The sequence below is a fragment of the Kryptolebias marmoratus genome, linkage group LG6 (genome assembly GCF_001649575.2).
Source record: "Kryptolebias marmoratus isolate JLee-2015 linkage group LG6, ASM164957v2, whole genome shotgun sequence".
NCBI lineage: Eukaryota > Metazoa > Chordata > Actinopteri > Cyprinodontiformes > Rivulidae > Kryptolebias > Kryptolebias marmoratus.
In genome coordinates, this window is record NC_051435.1 from 15,646,770 (window position 1) to 15,664,077 (window position 17,308).

The 17,308-nt window shown below is 42.1% G+C and overlaps 1 protein-coding gene across 4 annotated transcripts in view; it reads left to right on the forward strand.

Annotated features, from left to right (window-relative positions):
- Positions 1–947: 947 nt before the first annotated feature.
- Positions 948–17,308, forward strand: part of inpp4aa (inositol polyphosphate-4-phosphatase type I Aa) — a 22,975-nt gene continuing 6,614 nt past the window's right edge. Inside the window, exons 1-16 of one of the 4 annotated variants that reach the window (XM_017410366.3) lie at positions 948–1,101; positions 7,600–7,858; positions 7,964–8,008; positions 9,641–9,759; positions 9,843–9,959; positions 10,059–10,138; positions 10,229–10,346; positions 10,750–10,840; positions 10,944–11,091; positions 12,115–12,245; positions 12,625–12,729; positions 12,822–12,930; positions 13,044–13,061; positions 13,156–13,342; positions 14,795–15,079; positions 15,162–15,309. In XM_017410366.3, coding sequence (XP_017265855.1) covers positions 7,759–7,858; positions 7,964–8,008; positions 9,641–9,759; positions 9,843–9,959; positions 10,059–10,138; positions 10,229–10,346; positions 10,750–10,840; positions 10,944–11,091; positions 12,115–12,245; positions 12,625–12,729; positions 12,822–12,930; positions 13,044–13,061; positions 13,156–13,342; positions 14,795–15,079; positions 15,162–15,309 — 1,801 coding nt within the window. In that variant the 5' untranslated portion in view covers positions 948–1,101; positions 7,600–7,758. Of the gene's footprint in view, positions 1,147–2,789; positions 2,914–7,599; positions 7,859–7,963; positions 8,009–9,640; positions 9,760–9,842; positions 9,960–10,058; positions 10,139–10,228; positions 10,347–10,749; positions 10,841–10,943; positions 11,092–12,114; positions 12,246–12,624; positions 12,730–12,821; positions 12,931–13,043; positions 13,062–13,155; positions 13,343–14,794; positions 15,080–15,161; positions 15,310–17,308 lie in introns of those variants that run through there. The other 3 variants (XM_017410367.3, XM_037976129.1, XM_017410369.3) reach the window with 3 other exon arrangements.

Genomic DNA, 17,308 nt, shown 5'->3' on the forward strand with positions numbered 1-17,308 from the left:
AGAAGAAGAAAAAAGAGCCACCTCTTGTGTTTCTGCGCCATTCAGGGGCCACCGGGAAGAGTTTCGGTGACAAAAGGTGATAAAACCAAAAGTTTCCACTTGAAAATCAAACAGCTTCATTAAAAAGTGTTTTAAACATAGAAGGGAATCACTGAGGAATTAAATATGGGAAAAACTAAAACATAGTATTTTTGAGGGTATGAAATGATTTATTTCTTTGAAAATTTTGTTTAATTATTACGAAATTAAAACAAAATCAGTATTAATATGTGCCACAGTGAATCTGCACATTCGGTTCTATCTGCAAACTTTTTACTTTTTTCAGTTTTATTGTGTTATTTGTTATTTTCTTACAGTATTCATATTCAAACATGTATTTAGAACAACTCTAATTACTGACAAAACTAGTGGTAACCACATCTTTTATTCAAGAATGGCTTTATTATTGTCATAAAAATGTAAGGAAAGCACACTAAATACTTTTAAAACAAAATAAACTTTTCAGTTACAATAGGTGGGGGTGAATGTTCAACAAATGTCCTAAAAAATTAATTTATCACGAGGAGGGAAAGTTAAACAATTTAAAGGGGGAAATGTAGAAGGTTTTTATTTTATTATTTATAGGCCCACATCTACATGCTAATTTAATTATATTCTCAGTTTGATTTTGTTTTGTAAACATTGTGAGTCAGTAATTATTGAAGGAAGAGAAGAGCTCCACATTAAAACTGCTGATCTGAAGTCTGTAAAGTAAACCTTTAGGTAACTTTAGTCCATATTTCAGACATTTTGATTGGATTAACTCCTTTCGTTCTCACCTTTAAATGAAATAACATATTTATTCACCTGCTCATTTAAACTAAACCCGTCTCCTGGGCTTCTGGGTGATTTTATGAGGCATATTTCTAACTTTTCATGTGTTTCGGTCGCTGCACAGCCAGCAGCAGCTGAGGCCGGCAGCGCCCCCCGGCGGCCGGAGGGAGAATCGTCGGAGGCTTTAATCCGTCTGGATGTGAGTCAGGGGCGAGTCTGACTGCAGGGATCGTCGCTTCGACCGCGATGTGCGCCTCACAATGACGGGAAACCTTCGCTCTTTAAACGGTGGGGCAGATTCATTCCTTCATTTCAGCGTGTCGCTCGTTTCAGGTGATTTTAAATGGTGTTTTTTAGGAAATTATTATTTTGTCGTCGAGGGTTGTTTGTTCCCAGGGAAGAGATGCTGCTGTCACAAAGCAGCTCGCATCAGGACGTGTTTACAACCAGAGACAAGCAAGAAATCCAATGTGTGTGTTTGTGTTTTTAATTCCTGGCTTCTTTAATCTGTTCGTCAGCCTCGGTGGATCAGCAGGGACCACCATGACGCAATATTTGTTATTGTCCGGGAATAAATATAGACCCAGTTATAGGCAGAGTCACTGGCTAATGCTGCCATTTAAAGACACAGGTCAGCCTGTTAAACACACTGATTTGCTGCTCAATCTAAGCAGAGTGTTGATGTTTTAGTATAAAAAATACTGCTGCTGTTTCCTGTCATTTACTCCCCGGATAGGCTGCTTCATGAAGCATCATCAGTGCAGGCCTCCCTGATGCTCCTCTTAAGGATTAAATCTGATCTCTTGAGTCACTTTAAAAAAAAGAGAGTTATAGAGCTGAGCTGTTGTCACATTCATTTGCATTTCTGTGTCCCTTTATATGTTTCTGATGGAAGGCTTTAAAGACAGCAAACATGCAACAATTATCAGTGTTCATTATCATCGTTAGAGCTTTCTGTCAGGTTCTGTTCTCAGAAGTGTAGCTGTTCTTACGCACCACTCCTGTTTGCCTCTGTGTGTGTTTGTGGAAACCACTTGGGAGTAAGGTCCTTTACATATTTTTGTCAATTTGTGGCTTGGTCCTAATGAGAGCTGCTTCTGCACAGTCTATACCAAACTCAGGAGGCAGCGTCCTGCACAGGTCAGCACAGGGCCGAGTCCAAACAAATCGATACGATTAGGAACAGGAGGAGCGCGCAGGGCGGCACAGGACAGAGAGTTCGTTGCAAGCTCGAAAAAGGAGAAGATTGGCTTGATGACGGAGCAGAGGAGCCATTTGGGAGAGATTTAAAAAAATTAAAAAAAAGATGTAAAGGAGGTTTGAGGGAGCTGCAGTGCAGCTGCTGCTGACAGCATCTGCAGGGAGACAGCTGGGAGCTGCAGCCAAACAAACTGGGTCATTTTAGTCTGCAGACCACCTCTGATGACTAATGACCACCCAAACCTCTGTCATCTCCGGTGTTTTTATTGTTTTCCTGCCAGGTTATATCAGATAACTCCTAAGGCTCACAAAAAAATAAAGTCCCACTGATAATTTGTTCATGTTTTAGTTTAAAAAAGTCATCTACAGGATAGAAGCCATGCAGATGGTCATAATGTATTGGCTTAAACTGTGGTTTTCCAGTCAATCTGAACGTAGGGTGGTCAGGTGGTTTCAAAAATATAAATTGAATGCTTGTAATATATTTGCTGTTTTAAGTTTTTTTGCCAGCAAGGATAGTTATTGTCCTTTTTATAAGAGTATAAAATTAATATTTTTTCCCCATTTTTAAAAATATTATGTTTCAGGAAGTTGTGGTACATTTATGACAACTTCCTGACTGTCTATAGATGAAAAAGAAATTCTCTGAAGGAATGCAAATCATTCGCCTGCATATCAAAGTTTTAAACAAAGTGTCACGTTTGTGGATTGTTGGAACCAGGATGCAGCGGGAGACAAAGCAGACTGAACGGAAATCATTTTTATTTTAAAAGAACAGGCTGACGTGGCAACAGACAAGGAACACGAGGCTACAGACTTGACTGCAGAAGGAGCAAACATCCGAGGACAATGAACCAGCGGGGAGTCAGTGAAAAGAGACAGACTTTAAAGAAACTGTGGGTGAGTGGGAGATGAGCTGCAGCGAGGAGGTGATGAGGAGCAGGCGAGGTGAGCGTGGCAGGAAGACCGAAAAACTACTGAGCTGAGGGCGGGTGAATGGTGGCGCGGGGAACACAAGGAGCAAGACAATACAATAATATGTATTAGCATGAAACACAGAAACAAACACAGCAGATAAATCAAAAACACCCAGATCCTGACACAAAAATGTTGGTGCTCAGAGTGTGTGATGGACATGACTCTCAGCTACCACCACACCAAATTTAAGCGAAATATCTGTAAAACTGACTGAGATACAGACATTTTCGTGTTTGCTGAAGTTGATCAGCTCTGCGGCCATCTTGAATCAGGTTGACTCCAAAAGTTAATCAGTTGTTCAGATCTACGAACCTCAGGATTACTTTCTGAGAGTTTCAATAAAAGCCATAAAAAGATAACATACTCATGAATAATCTACAACTAGGTATGTATTAGTTATAGTTCAAATTTATCAATAAGATATACAAACTTAAAAAAACAAAAGGTGAAAATGTTAAATTATTGTTTTAAGACAAATTTAATAAAATAAAATACGTTGAAAAAGAATCCTTTGGTTTCAGCTTTAAATGCAATTTTATTTACCATTTTTACGAAAGGACTTCAGAGGGAATAGATAACAGTAAGCTCTAATTGTAGAGATTAAAGGATTAATTTCTCAAACATCAGTCAGCTATGAACTGAGAAGATTAGTCTATATAGTTAATCAACAAGAAGCACTGGATCACTGCCTCATTATGGGTTTATTATTGTTGTTTTTTAAATTTTATTTTAGTTAAAACAACCAAAAACCTTCTAGCTTTTTAAATTTGAGTATTATTTTTAGATTGCCTCAGGCTTTAACTAATAGTGAAGTCATTATAGGGTTAATCTTTTACTGATTTTATGACACTTTCATACCAGCGGAGTAAATCCATTTGTGCTGTAAATGCTCATTAGATACAGCCTCACTCAAGAGCAGAGTTTCTACTAATGATTGTGTGGTGATTGATATTTAACTCTAATAAAACAGCATCATCATCTGATTGCAGTCAGATTATAATACTCGTTTTAAAACGGCGTAAAACTAAAGATTTACATTTGGTTTAGTGCTTAGAAGTGTCATAAGTCAATCACCAAATGGAGGAACTGTTTCAGCACTTTCTGTTGTTGGTTTCGCCTCCTCCCATGTGGTGGACGTATGCTGGAGAGGACTTGCGAGACAGATGTAATGATGATGGTTCCTCCCCGTGGCTTTACATTAGATCCACTCTTGGTTTCTTATACGGCCTCCCTCCGAGCACTAGGCGGCAGAGATTACAGCGTGCTAAAGACGTCTCCCACTGACACGGCAGCCTTAATGAGGCAGAGCACCCATGCTGTAATTATCATCTGTTCCAGTCTCTCACAAAAGGAGCTGAAGCAGGAATTAAACTGGAGGAGAGCATCGCGCTCGCTGGATTGTGCGTGAGATGGTGTGAAGAGTGGCGTTTGTGTGTCAATGGGAGACGGCGTTTTTCATGTGCACGTGCGGCGTGACGTCAGCACACACTCGAGAGTATAAATAGACCTTCATTGCGGAGGCCCTTACGGATGAATACATTGACAGCATGAAAAAAAAAGAAAAAACTGAATAAAATGGTGGCAAATCCAGCTTTGTGTGTGTATCAGGATGGAGAGGGGAAAGAAAATATGAATCACAGCGAGCAAAAATAGCTGGAAATACACACAGATACCAAAAAAGAGGACAATAGCAGAGTCTGACAGGCTGTAAACTTTTTATCTCTCCTGGCAGATGGAGTTAACTCATTCTCATATCTTTTTTATTTTTTCTAACATTTCTCTTGATTTGCATTATTTTCCTGTTTTTTGTTTTTGCCTCATTCACTTTTTGTGTTTTCTACAGGAATCAAATCAGCTCATCTGTTCTGCTTTAACGTCTCATGTCTGTACTTGGGATTTGATCTGGTCTATTTTGTTTTCTCTGCCAATAAAATACTGTATCGCTTCCTGATATGTGTTCTATTTAAACGTATTTTGTTTCCTCTTTGAAAACTTCAAAGTTCAAGAAAACCAAGAGCAGGGGACGCGTGGCAAATGCAGTTGCAATCAGAGGTTTACGTACACTCATCATAGACACAAATGTCCTATTAAATGATTTAATTGAACTGTTCCTTCTCTGTGGTGGAATCATGATACAAAATACAACTTACATGACTTTTAAAATCAAGTTTAAATTTTTATTGTGGATTTTTTTCTAATCCACACAGGATCAAATAGGTTCATTCACTTACCTAAATCTTTTAATAAGTGGTGCTGAAAGTTCTAGAGAGTCTTATCAAGTTCTAGTTAGTGACCATGAGTGACTGCAGCTGGTAGTTTTTCTTTGCTAGCTTAAAATGATTTGTTTGCCAGCTCTCAAATCAATGCAAAGAGAAAGTCCAAAAAGCTCAGCGAAGATCTAAGAAGGAGAGGACATTGGTCACGATGGGCAGGAACAGGCCAGGAACCACCAAGGCTCAAGCCTGCTGGGACATCAGTGTCCCCGTCCACAGTGGAGACAGTTTTACATCAACATGGACTGAGAGAGTTTGCAGCTGGCCACATGGACAAGCCAAATGTCCTCTGGAAAAACGTCTTACTGTCAGATGAGACAAAGATTGAGCTGTTTGGCCACAATGACAACAAGCGTGTTTGATGGGGTCAAAGTGAGGCATTTTAACTCCAACAACACTGTAACAACTGTCAAGCATGGTGATGGTAACATCATGTTGCAGTGCTGGTGAATCGCACAACTGGATGGAATGATAAAGAAAGAGGTCCACCTCCGAATATTTCAACTTTGCCTCAGATCAGCAGCTGGATGGATGAAACTTTGACACAATTGGGTGTTCTAACAGGACAATGATCCCAAACAAACATCAGAGCAGGTTTCTGATTGGATGAAGGAGGACAACATTAAACTTCTGGGATGGTTTTCTCAAAGTGCTGACCTTAACTCTACTGAAATACTACGCTTAAAAAGACAAATCTGTGCCAGAAAACCAACCAATTTAAAACAACTCTATCAATGCTGCCAAGAAGAGTGGCCAAACAACCAGCCAGAATTATACCCCAAGTTTCTGATGTCTGCATAAATCAGACTAATGTGTGTGTATTAGTGTGTGTGTGTGTGTGTATTTGAGCCAGAATGTAATTTGTGTGGATGAAAGAAAATCCATAACAAATCCAAACTTGTGCATCTAATTATTGATTAAAAAATCACTATAATTTAATCCTTCTACACTGTAAAACACTGATTCAAATAAATCATTAAAAGCCTGAAATTAATTTGACATCTCTGCCCACGATGAGTGGATCTAAACCTCTGACACTAACTGCATGTTTACTGACGCTTATGTTATCACATTTCTGGCATGTCCTACTTGTCAATATCAAACCGTGACATGAAGAGATTGGGGCCTAACGGTGCTTTTTATGGTTTTGTCTCTTCGTATTAGTGTTCGTACGATGAAGCCAAATAGAAAGCTCAGCAGGACAGACGAGAGAGATTGTAAATATTTCCCAGCAGCCAAATCTGCTGTTAATGGCACACTTGGCACAGGTTTAGTTTCCTGCACCCAGTGAGCAGCCTTATGTGCTGCAGTTTTTGCATCATCAGCTCCAGTTGTCACTTAGACTTACACCGCAGGCGTTCATTGTTGTTTGTGGAGGGATATTTAAGATAATAACCACTTTGAGTTAGAATTTTGGTATTTAGGAGAATTATTTGTGGCTTGAATAAAAAAAAGGCTTTGATATAATGAAAAATGTGATGTAGCCGGCATTGTAAATGTCAGTGGTTTCTGTCATCCTGAGTCTACAGTTTTTATATTCTTGAATCTGCTCAACATCAAGTTCAACAGAAATTGATGAGTGGTTTAGATGTCTCTTATTTGTGTTTTCTGGTCATTCCTGGGACAAAAAAGGGCTTTACCACCACTAAATGGTTCTGAAACTAAAGAATAAAGATAATGGGGAAAAGACAATACAATTAACAGTTTCCTCCTTTTTATCTTGTTTAGTGCAGCAGAAGGCTGAAGATAGGACACCTATTGTACAGGTTGTCAGGCTAACACACAGAGACAATGTCCCCCAGAACAAACTCCACAGAGAAATTTACTCAACAACTCATGTTTGACTAAAATGTCCTGATTGTGTCTCAAATCCTTTGACTCTCTTCTGTGATCAGAAGAAGAAATTAACTTTAGTATCTGTTTGTCTTTGCTGCCTTCTTGTAGTTTCTGTTTCTAAAAGCAGAACTCAGTTTTTTAACGTACAGACGTTTGCATGAAGCAGCTGCGGGTTCTTTCAGGTTCTGCCGCAGCGTGTTCAGTTTCAGCCCCTGCAGCTGTGTGAAGTCTCACTTTTGCACTCTGAGATTTCTCTCGCCGCATATATTACCACATTACCAATTCAAGAGATAATTTTGTTCAACTCCGAATGAAGCATCCTGGATATTCTTACTATGTTAGAACCACAGTTAATGTTATGTTGGAGGTTTTATGTACTGTTGCAACCAAAAATATGAATTATAGGGGATATACTTTCACCTCAGCTGTCACCCAAACAAAAGGACAAGTCAGTTGAAAGTCTATTTTTATCTCTTTTTTCTTCTTCTCTTTCTTCCAGGTTTCTCTCGCTGACAAGTGTCTGAAACCTCAACTCGACTTATAAGACAACAACAAGAGCAGACATCTCTGAAAAGACAACGTGTCAGACGAGTCTGCTCGACATCAGTCTGCTCTTTCCGCTGAAGAAACCCACCCTCAGCCCAGACGTGAGCCCACCATGTCCGGGAAGGAGCGCAGCCCCCGCCACCGGCCGTGGTCGGTGTACCGGGCCAACACCTTTGATCTCTCTGCTGAGATGATGGGGCTCGCTCTTTCAGGTAACGACAGTAACCGGCGCCATGGAAACCGGTTTGCTTCCTGCAGGATGATGTTATTGCAGAAATGAGATCTCTATTTTTCTTCTTTTTTTGTCTGTACCACAGGAAACAGTCAGGATCCAGATGAGCCGGTGCTGGAGTTTAGTGTGGGTAAGTTGATGAATTTAATAAACATGTTGTTGCGTATTTGTAGTTAAACAAAAACTGAGCCATACAGACAAGCAGGTGATTAAAAAGCATACTCTGCCTCCTCAGATTCACATTTACATCTTTTATTCAAAGCAGCTTTGTTGTGGAGAACAGACAGGAAGCAGTTTCCAGCCCAAAGACATAAACTGTGGACTAACAAACCAGTAACCTTCCAGCTGATGGACGAACACTCTTCTTTCCTTTATAAAATGATTCATTCTGTAGCAAACCAACATGTTTTAACCCCAGCACCACTTCCTCACTCCAGTAGGTTTCAAGAACACACCTGCAAAGCTGACTGAAACACACTTTTCTCTGTTAGACTTGTTTTGTCTTGAGAATATAATTCCTATTTTATCCAACAAGTTGTTGGTTCCTCATACAATCTGACGTTTTAGGCTTGTAAAACAATCTTTTTGTTGTTAAAATGCCTAAATAAGAACAGCTCTTCAGTGGTTGAGGATCTAAAACAACTTGAAACAACTTTATGCTTCATGGTTTACCAAAAAAAGGTCATAAATAACAACTAAAAATGTTATATTACGCTAAGGGTTGAGTATCACATAATGTTCAAAATATGGTTAAAAACTCTGGCTAGTGGTGTTGGTGTGCATAATTCCATTTTAATTCAGTTTAGTTTATTTACATAGCACCAAATCACAACAAAACTCATCTTAAGGCATGGTACAGAACAGCAAACAGGTCTAAATCATATAAAATTACATTCAGTTTATTTCAAACAGAACAAATGAAAGAGAAAGTGTAGTAAGATGCAAGAAAAATAAAGAAATCAACATGAAAACAACAATAAAGGCAACAAAACCCAAACTTTTGTTGGTTTAGATGTTGATGACATGTTTTGTAATGGTTGGTGGTGAAATGGGCCTGAGATGGCAGATAAGTAAACTAATAAATATGGTTTATTAAAGTTAAGGAATTACCCCAAAAACAACACAGGCATGGCAGCAAAAACAACAAAACTACAAAGATCTGACAATTGGTCCAGTGAAAACCAGGAGTATAAACGCTGGGCAGGGTGATTACTAAGTGGGAGCAGCTGAGATGATTACAGATGGTTGGCAGGTGTTTGACAGAGCAGTGACAGGGAACCGAGGAAAAACATTTAAAAAAAAAAAAACTAACTACCAGGCAAAACAGAAAACACAGATGGCAAAGAAAATCTAACAAGCTTAAAACATGCTGGCAGTAAAACAGCAAAAAAAAAGGAAAAAAAAACCCCCAACCTATAGAAAACTACACTGAAGCATCCATAAAAGTAAGAAACTAAGAATACCAAATAGTAAGAATAAACATCACAGAAAGCAAGGAAAAGGTTATTAAAACATAAGACAAGAAACTAAGAAGAAACAGGAAAACATAAAATCATACAAATAAACAAACTCTGACATCATTAATGAGAAACCTGTTTTATCCACTGTCCAGTGTAAAATGACAAAAAGTTATATAACAGTCATTTTCCTGCACTAATATCTCAGAAATACTACAAAACAGGCCTTCCATCTCCAAGGATTAGTTGCTGTGTGAGCATTAAATCCCTCAGCTGTAATCTATTGTGTTTCTGTGCTGCTGCAGCCTGCAGTGAGCTGGTTCCCCCCTCTCTGGACCGCAAACCCACCAGCTTTGTGGCCGTCAGCTGCACCACGCCGCCTCAGGCCTTCTGGACCAAACATGCTCAAACTGAGATCATAGAGGTAGGAAAACCCGAGTCCCCTGTGCTTCCTACTTTCTGCCTAAGACTTTTCCAACTCTTTTTCGCCCGTCTGTCTGGCTCCAGGGCACCAGTAACCCCATCTTCCTGAGCAGTATAGCGTTCTTTCAGGACTCTCTGATCACCCAGCAGACCCAGGTTAAACTCTCTGTCTACGACGTAAAGGACCGCTCACAGGGAACGGTAACATGACAAAATAACTTTACTCAAACGTAAAGCACATTCAGCGAGTCCTTCACGGTGCACTTTGTTTCCGTTAACCGTCTGTGTCCTGTGTGACAGATGTACATGTTGGGCTCGTCCATGTTTTCTGTGAAGGAGCTGCTGCAGGACAAACACCACAGACTGCACCTGACTCTCAGGTATCCGAGCAGAAACACACACCGCGATCACTCGGCGTGCTGCCACGTTATGTGCGCTCGGGGTTCTGACTCGATGTCGCTGTGAGGCAGGTCAGCGGAGAACGAGCGCGTGGGCAACATCACCGTCATCGCCTGGCAGATCGAGGAGAAGCGCGAGCAGCGGGCGCCGGTGGCAAGATTACAGAGGGGGGACACTGTGAATGGAAGGGTGAGGAATGAAAAGCCTTTTTTCTTTTTGTTAAAGCTCTTTAATTTCAACTATTAGAACGTAAATTAGTTAGCATCTGTTTTGACCATCAGTGCATCATCTTAGCTTTGTTTCAGCTTGTCTGTTTTGCTGATTTTCTACTTTTTGTTTTAGGTTGTAAGACTGTTTTCTGACAGTTCATGGACAAAACACATAATTTAATATAAAAAAATATATCAAAGCAACGACTATATTTTATTTTCTGTTTAATTTACTAAGAAAAATCAAGACCCATAAATGTTTTTGACTTGTTAAGACTGATTTTATTTGTCATTGGTTGCAAATCACTAAACTGGGCAGTTTACATGGAAAAGGAAGTTGCATGTTTTTAATAAATATCCTTGTTTCTGTTTTTGTGTGTTAGATGGTTCTCCCAGTTGATGAAAGCTTGACCGGATCTGTGAGCATCAAATCCAAATCTTCGTCTTTATGTAAAGATCCGATGCTGAAGACAGGCGAGTGTTTCTCTGCATCAGCTGTTGTTGTGACCATAAGTTTAGTTTAAGGGGATCCTTGGTTGTGTCATTATTTGTCCTTATTTATTCTTATCTGCTTCAGTGTTCGGAGGCGTCATGTCTCGGACGTATCGTTTCCCCACCACGGATGGAAACCACCTGCGTGTCCTGGAGCAGATGGCGGAAAGCGTTCTTTCTCTGCACATCCCTCGACAGTTTGTGAAGCTGCTGCTGGAGGAGGACGCTGTCAGGTATCACTTAAACGCGGTTTGTTAAGGCGTACAGAAGAATGAGATGCTGTGCATATTTTTTAAAACCGTGTAAACAGATGTTACGCAGTTTAAAAGTTAGACTTTTCCTGATTCTAATAATTACCAATAACAAACTGTGGAGGTTATTCTATCTAAGATTCAGAAAATGTTTGTTTATGTTTGTTCCCAAGCAGCAATCTGTCCAGGGGTAGGTTGCCTGTCTAACAGGGTTCCATGGAAACAACCATTCACTCACACACAGGGCTAATTTAAAGAGGACAATTAACCTAACATGCATGTTTTTAGACTATGGAAGAAAATCCACTCATGCATGGGAAGAAAATGCAAACTTCACACAGAAAGGCCCAAGTCAGGAATCAAACCCAAGACCTTGCTGCATCATAAAATCAAATAAAATCACCATGCCTTTTTATCTGTTCATGGCTATTTCTGGCACCAATCATGGCAAAAAAGAAGTCCTATTAGCAATCATTTTAAAGTTTAATTTGATTTGATATCTAGAGAACCCCCACTTAGAATTTCAAGACCTACAAAGAGGTGAATGAGCAATTATATCTGTAGGACTGTTTAGTTCTGTGGTTCAGAATCCACAACCAACTCATTCCACGAGTGGCCAAATCAGTCTTCCAGAAATTACACAAATAACAGCTGATTAGCACAATTCTTATTTGTTCTGGTATTTGTGATGTACTCGTTGGTTCAGTTAGAAAAGGGTATTGTTACAAGAGTTCACCTTCGCTCTCTGAAAGTGTGTTATCTCTAAATGTTCTCTGATATGATATCACGTTATTGTTAAAGAAACTTCACCTCATCATTGTAAGGTTTGTAATGTGAGAAGTTCTAATCGTTGTTTCTTTTATTACTCTGTAACTTCACCGGCTGCAGAAAACAACCAGTGAGATAATCCGTGCATCAGCTGGAAGGATTGTTTCATGGTGTGTGTGTGTGTGTGTGTGTGTGTGTGTGTGTGTGTGTGTGTGTGTGTGTGTGTTTGATGTGCAGGGTGTGTGAGCTGGAGGAACTGGGTGAGCTCTCGCCGTGTTGGGAGAACCTCAGGAGGCAGATCATCACTCAGTATCAGACCATCATCCTAACATACCAGGAGACCATAAGTGACCTGCATGAATACAAAGGTTAGAAACACAAACACAAATAAATCACAGCAAACAGGCTCTTCACTTCGTATTAACTTGGTGAAATCAGCATTTTATGAGGAAAAACTAGAGGCCTTGCATTGAAGATGGCTACCACAGCTAATTGACTTTAGCCAACACAAAAATAGCTGTAACTCATTCAAATTTACAGATACTGAGGTAAAATATGATGTAGTAGAAGGTAAGAGTCATTCACAACACATACTTTGAGAGTGAATTTTCAAGATTTTGACTAAAGTTACTACAACTTTCTCAATACAAGATGATATTAGTCTAAAACTCTGGCATGAATGGCGGCAGGTGATTTGCATTTCTTCAAGAAATGCTGTGTTTTAAATTCTCTCCTATATTCTCCCAGGGCCTTCATTTAAGTCCAGCACCTTGAAAGCTGAGAGGAAGTTGGAATTCATTCCCACCAACCTGCATGTCCAGAGGATGAGAGTACAAGGAGAGACTGGTTATGGTCGGTATTTCTGTGCACAGATGTATTCTGCTTCCCTGGAAACATTGACTCAGTGTCCTCCCTGATCACGGTTGCTTTTGTTGTCCTGTCAGATTGGACATATGATGTGGTGACCATCGGAGCTCCTGCTGCGCATCATCAAGGCTTCAAAGGCTGCGGCCTCCGAAAACTGCTGCACAAGCTGGAAGAAGCCAGGAAACAGTGAGTGCTTAAAAATAAAGCTTACTGAGGCTTTACATTACAAGCTTTATTGTAGTTTTAACTTTATGGTTATTAATGCTTTTTCTCATTTTCCTTCCCTTTTACTAAATCAGCACTTATGAGGAGGAGAGGTAAAATAGGGTGAAGTGAACTGTGAGGTGTTTCTGTAACATTTTTACTACACTGCTTGTTATATTTACTTTCTGTCTGTATTTTGTGCTCAAGCTCTGCCGGATTGGGTCCTAAAGGAGTGTCCTACCAGCCTCAAGATGTCGTTAAAGCGAAGGAGCTGATCGCTCAAATCAACACTCTGAAGACACAAGTGTGTTACTACACTGAGCGTCTGTCCCGAGCTGCCAAGGAGCGCTCCGCCAACGCTCTGGAGAGGACTCTGGCCATCCTAACAGAGAAGGTAAACCAGAGTAATCAGGAGGGAGACTGAATGCACCAAACACACAGAAACACTCAGGATGAGGTCAGGATCTTCTACACCAGGGGCTCTCAGATGTCATATTCACTGGTCCAAATGTATCTAGATAAAGGTCTAGAAGAACTAATGATAAGCAAATCCTTTTTGTTAAATTTGCTTACAACTTACAGTCAGAGGAAATTGCAGTTTGCCTCCAATTGTTTGCCAGCGCACCTAAGTTACGCTAAGATTTAACAGTAAAATTTCATGTGTACTGAAATTTTGTAAGAAAGTTTTACTTTAATGTGACTTACTTTGTTACTCTTCATGCCTCAACAAAACAGAATTCCTCTTGTTTTCACACAAGAATAAACATATTAAATAAACTGAACTTAAAGGCAACACAACACTGTACCATCAAATGATTAAGGTAAAAGGCACAGATGCCTCGAGAGTTAAAATACGTAATAACTTAGTGCAAAAATCTGCTTTCAATAAGCTCTCTAAACCTCAGCACAAACGATGTTGTCAGCCGGAGTAACTGACTTAAATGTTAATTTGTCAATGTTATATGAGCAATATGAGCTTCTAATATTTATTTATGAGAACGCACTCGCACAGATATATGACAAGGACAAAATAAATTAATATGTCTTCATCCATTCATACGTAAAAACTCATTTTTAAGTCTACCATTCTGTTGCACATTTAGATAATAATAATCACTGTGGGTAAATTCCACAGCGATGTGACACAACACCTTTTTTCTCTGCTCCTTTACATTCTGATAATGACACCAGTCGAGGCCGAAGCTGCAACCTGCTTTGGGGCTAACCCCCTTTTTTGTTACACAGCAGAGGGAAAACAGACTCAGAAAGCTTGTGGCTTGAAGAGTTGGAGCACTTGTGTTACTGCAGCCTGCACCGTACATTCACTGCTAAAAATTCAACCTTTTACAGCTAATTTCCCTCCACTTTGGTCATTTCTGCGCCAATTCTCACACAACTATCAAACGGACACAGGCTTGCTCCCCCCTCGCTCGGCTCGTGCACTCTTAAAGAAGTGTACAATTTAATTTCAATGCAATATAACTTGTGGACTGGGTTGATTTGATGTTCGGTTCGATTCTGGACCAGTTCGGACTTTGAGAATCGCTGTCCTTAACTACCTACACACAACATGCTCCATGTAAAAGTAGGAACTGATCTGATCTTGAGTAAACATGCTCGTTTGTGTTCTTCATACTGAACCCTGGGGCAGCTGTCAAATAAGATAATCGGTACAACTAATGTCTTGGTCTTAGTCCTGCATTGACCTCAGTTAAAGCGTTCTTTACTACATTATTTTCATAATTTAAATCAAAGCAAGAAACAATTAAAGCAAGATGATCTACATCATGTTTTCTCAGCCTTACTTGTCCCGATATAAATTTCTTCTCCTCGTTTCTCCCGTCAGACCCGTCAGTTGGTGGCTGTGTGTGATTCCAAGCTGCTGTCCTCAGCCATCCTCACCTTTGCCACCGCCCGCTCGGAGACCTCTCAGCGCAGCACCCCGTCGCCCTCCTCCTCCTCCCTCTCGCCCTCCTCTTGCTCCCCGTCCCGCTCCCCGTCCCGCCACCCTCCCACCTCCCCCTCCCGTGCCGCCACCTCGCCCTCCCGAAACGCCGCTCCCCTGGAGGGTAGCGAGGGGACCAAAAGGAAGCGAGCGTCCACGCAGGCTGACCTTCACGAGGAGGAGTGGGTAAGACAAAAAGACTATTATCTGCTGTGTTTTTGTGCCTATCATGTGTGCATCTATGATGTGTGTGTGTGTGTGCATACAGGAGAAGGTTTGGCTAAATGTTGATAAAAGCCTGGAGTGTGTGATCCAGAGAGTGGACCGGCTGCTGCAGCGAGACAAAATCCAAAGTGACAGCAGCTCCGAGGACGTCTTTCTGCTAGCCAATGAGGAACCGAGTAGCAACAAGAAAGGTTTAAGTATCTGGCAGTTATTTTGTCGTGTGATGCATTAGATTACCTTTTTCTTAAGGGGTTAGGGTTTCCTCAGGGTTGAAATGGTTAGGGCCTTTTGGCCCTGGGCTAGGGTTAGGGTTTCCTCAGGGTTGAATGGGTTAGGGCCTTTTGGCCCAGGGCTAGGGTTAGGGTTTCCTCAGGGTTGAATTAGGGCCTTTTGGCCCTGGGCTAGGGTTAGGGTTTCCTCAGGGTTGAATGGGTTAGGGCCTTTTGGCCCAGGGCTAGGGTTAGGGTTTCCTCAGGGTTGAATTAGGGCCTTTTGGCCCTGGGCTAGGGTTAGGGTTTCCTCAGGGTTGAATGGGTTAGGGCCTTTTGGCCCAGGGCTAGGGTTAGGGTTTCCTCAGGGTTGAATTAGGGCCTTTTGGCCCTGGGCTAGGGTTAGGGTTTCCTCAGGGTTGAATGGGTTAGGGCCTTTTGGCCCAGGGCTAGGGTTAGGGTTTCCTCAGGGTTGAATTAGGGCCTTTTGGCCCTGGGCTAGGGTTAGGGTTTCCTCAGGGTTGAATGGGTTAGGGCCTTTTGGCCCAGGGCTAGGGTTAGGGTTTCCTCAGGGTTGAATTAGGGCCTTTTGGCCCTGGGCTAGGGTTAGGGTTTCCTCAGGGTTGAATGGGTTAGGGCCTTTTGGCCCAGGGCTAGGGTTAGGGTTTCCTCAGGGTTGAATTAGGGCCTTTTGGCCCTGGGCTAGGGTTAGGGTTTCCTCAGGGTTGAATGGGTTAGGGCCTTTTGGCCCAGGGCTAGGGTTAGGGTTTCCTCAGGGTTGAATTAGGGCCTTTTGGCCCTGGGCTAGGGTTAGGGTTTCCTCAGGGTTGAATGGGTTAGGGCCTTTTGGCCCAGGGCTAGGGTTAGGGTTTCCTCAGGGTTGAATTAGGGCCTTTTGGCCCTGGGCTAGGGTTAGGGTTTCCTCAGGGTTGAATGGGTTAGGGCCTTTTGGCCCAGGGCTAGGGTTAGGGTTTCCTCAGGGTTGAATTAGGGCCTTTTGGCCCTGGGCTAGGGTTAGGGTTTCCTCAGGGTTGAATGGGTTAGGGCCTTTTGGCCCAGGGCTAGGGTTAGGGTTTCCTCAGGGTTGAATTAGGGCCTTTTGGCCCTGGGCTAGGGTTAGGGTTTCCTCAGGGTTGAATGGGTTAGGGCCTTTTGGCCCAGGGCTAGGGTTAGGGTTTCCTCAGGGTTGAATGGGTTATGCCTTTTTGGCCCAGGGCTAGGGTTAGGGTTTCCTCAGGGTTGAAGGAGTTTGGGCCTTTTGGCCCTGGGCTAGGGTTAGGGTCTCCTCAGGATGTGAGGGGTCAGGGCTTTTTGGCCAAAGGCTAGGGTTAGGGTTTCCTAAGGGTTGAATGGGTTATGCCTTTTTGGCCCAGGGCTAGGGTTAGGGTTTCCTCAGTGTTGAAGGAGTTTGTGCCTTTTGGCCCTGGGCTAGGGTTAGGGTTTTCTCAGTGTTGAAGGGGTTAGGGCCTTTTGGCCCAGGGCTAGGGTTAGGGTTTCCTCGGGGTTGAAGGGGTTAGGCCTTTTTGGCCCCGTGCTAGGGTTAGAGTTTCCCCATGGTTGAAGGGGTTAGAGCCTTTTGGCCCTAGGCTAGGGTTAGGGTTTCCTCAGGGTTGAAGGGGTTAGGGCCTTTTGGCCCAGAGCTAGGGTTAAGGTTTCCTCAGGCTTAGGGTTTCCTCAGGGTTAGGGTTTCCTCAGCGTTGAATGGGTTAGGGCCTTTTGGCCCTGGGCTAAGGTTAGGGTCTCCTCAGAATGTGAGGGGTCAGGGCTTTTTGGCCCTGGGCTAGCGTTAGGGTTTCCTCAGCGTTGAATAGGTTAGGGCCTTTTGGCCCTGGGCTAAGGTTTGGGTTTCCTCAGGATTGAAGGGGTTAGGGCTTTTTGGCCCTGGGCTAGGGTTAGGGTCTCCTCAGGATGTGAGGAGTTAGGGCTTTTTGGCCCTGGGCTAGGGTTAGGGTCTCCTCAGGATGTGAGGGGTCAGGGCTTT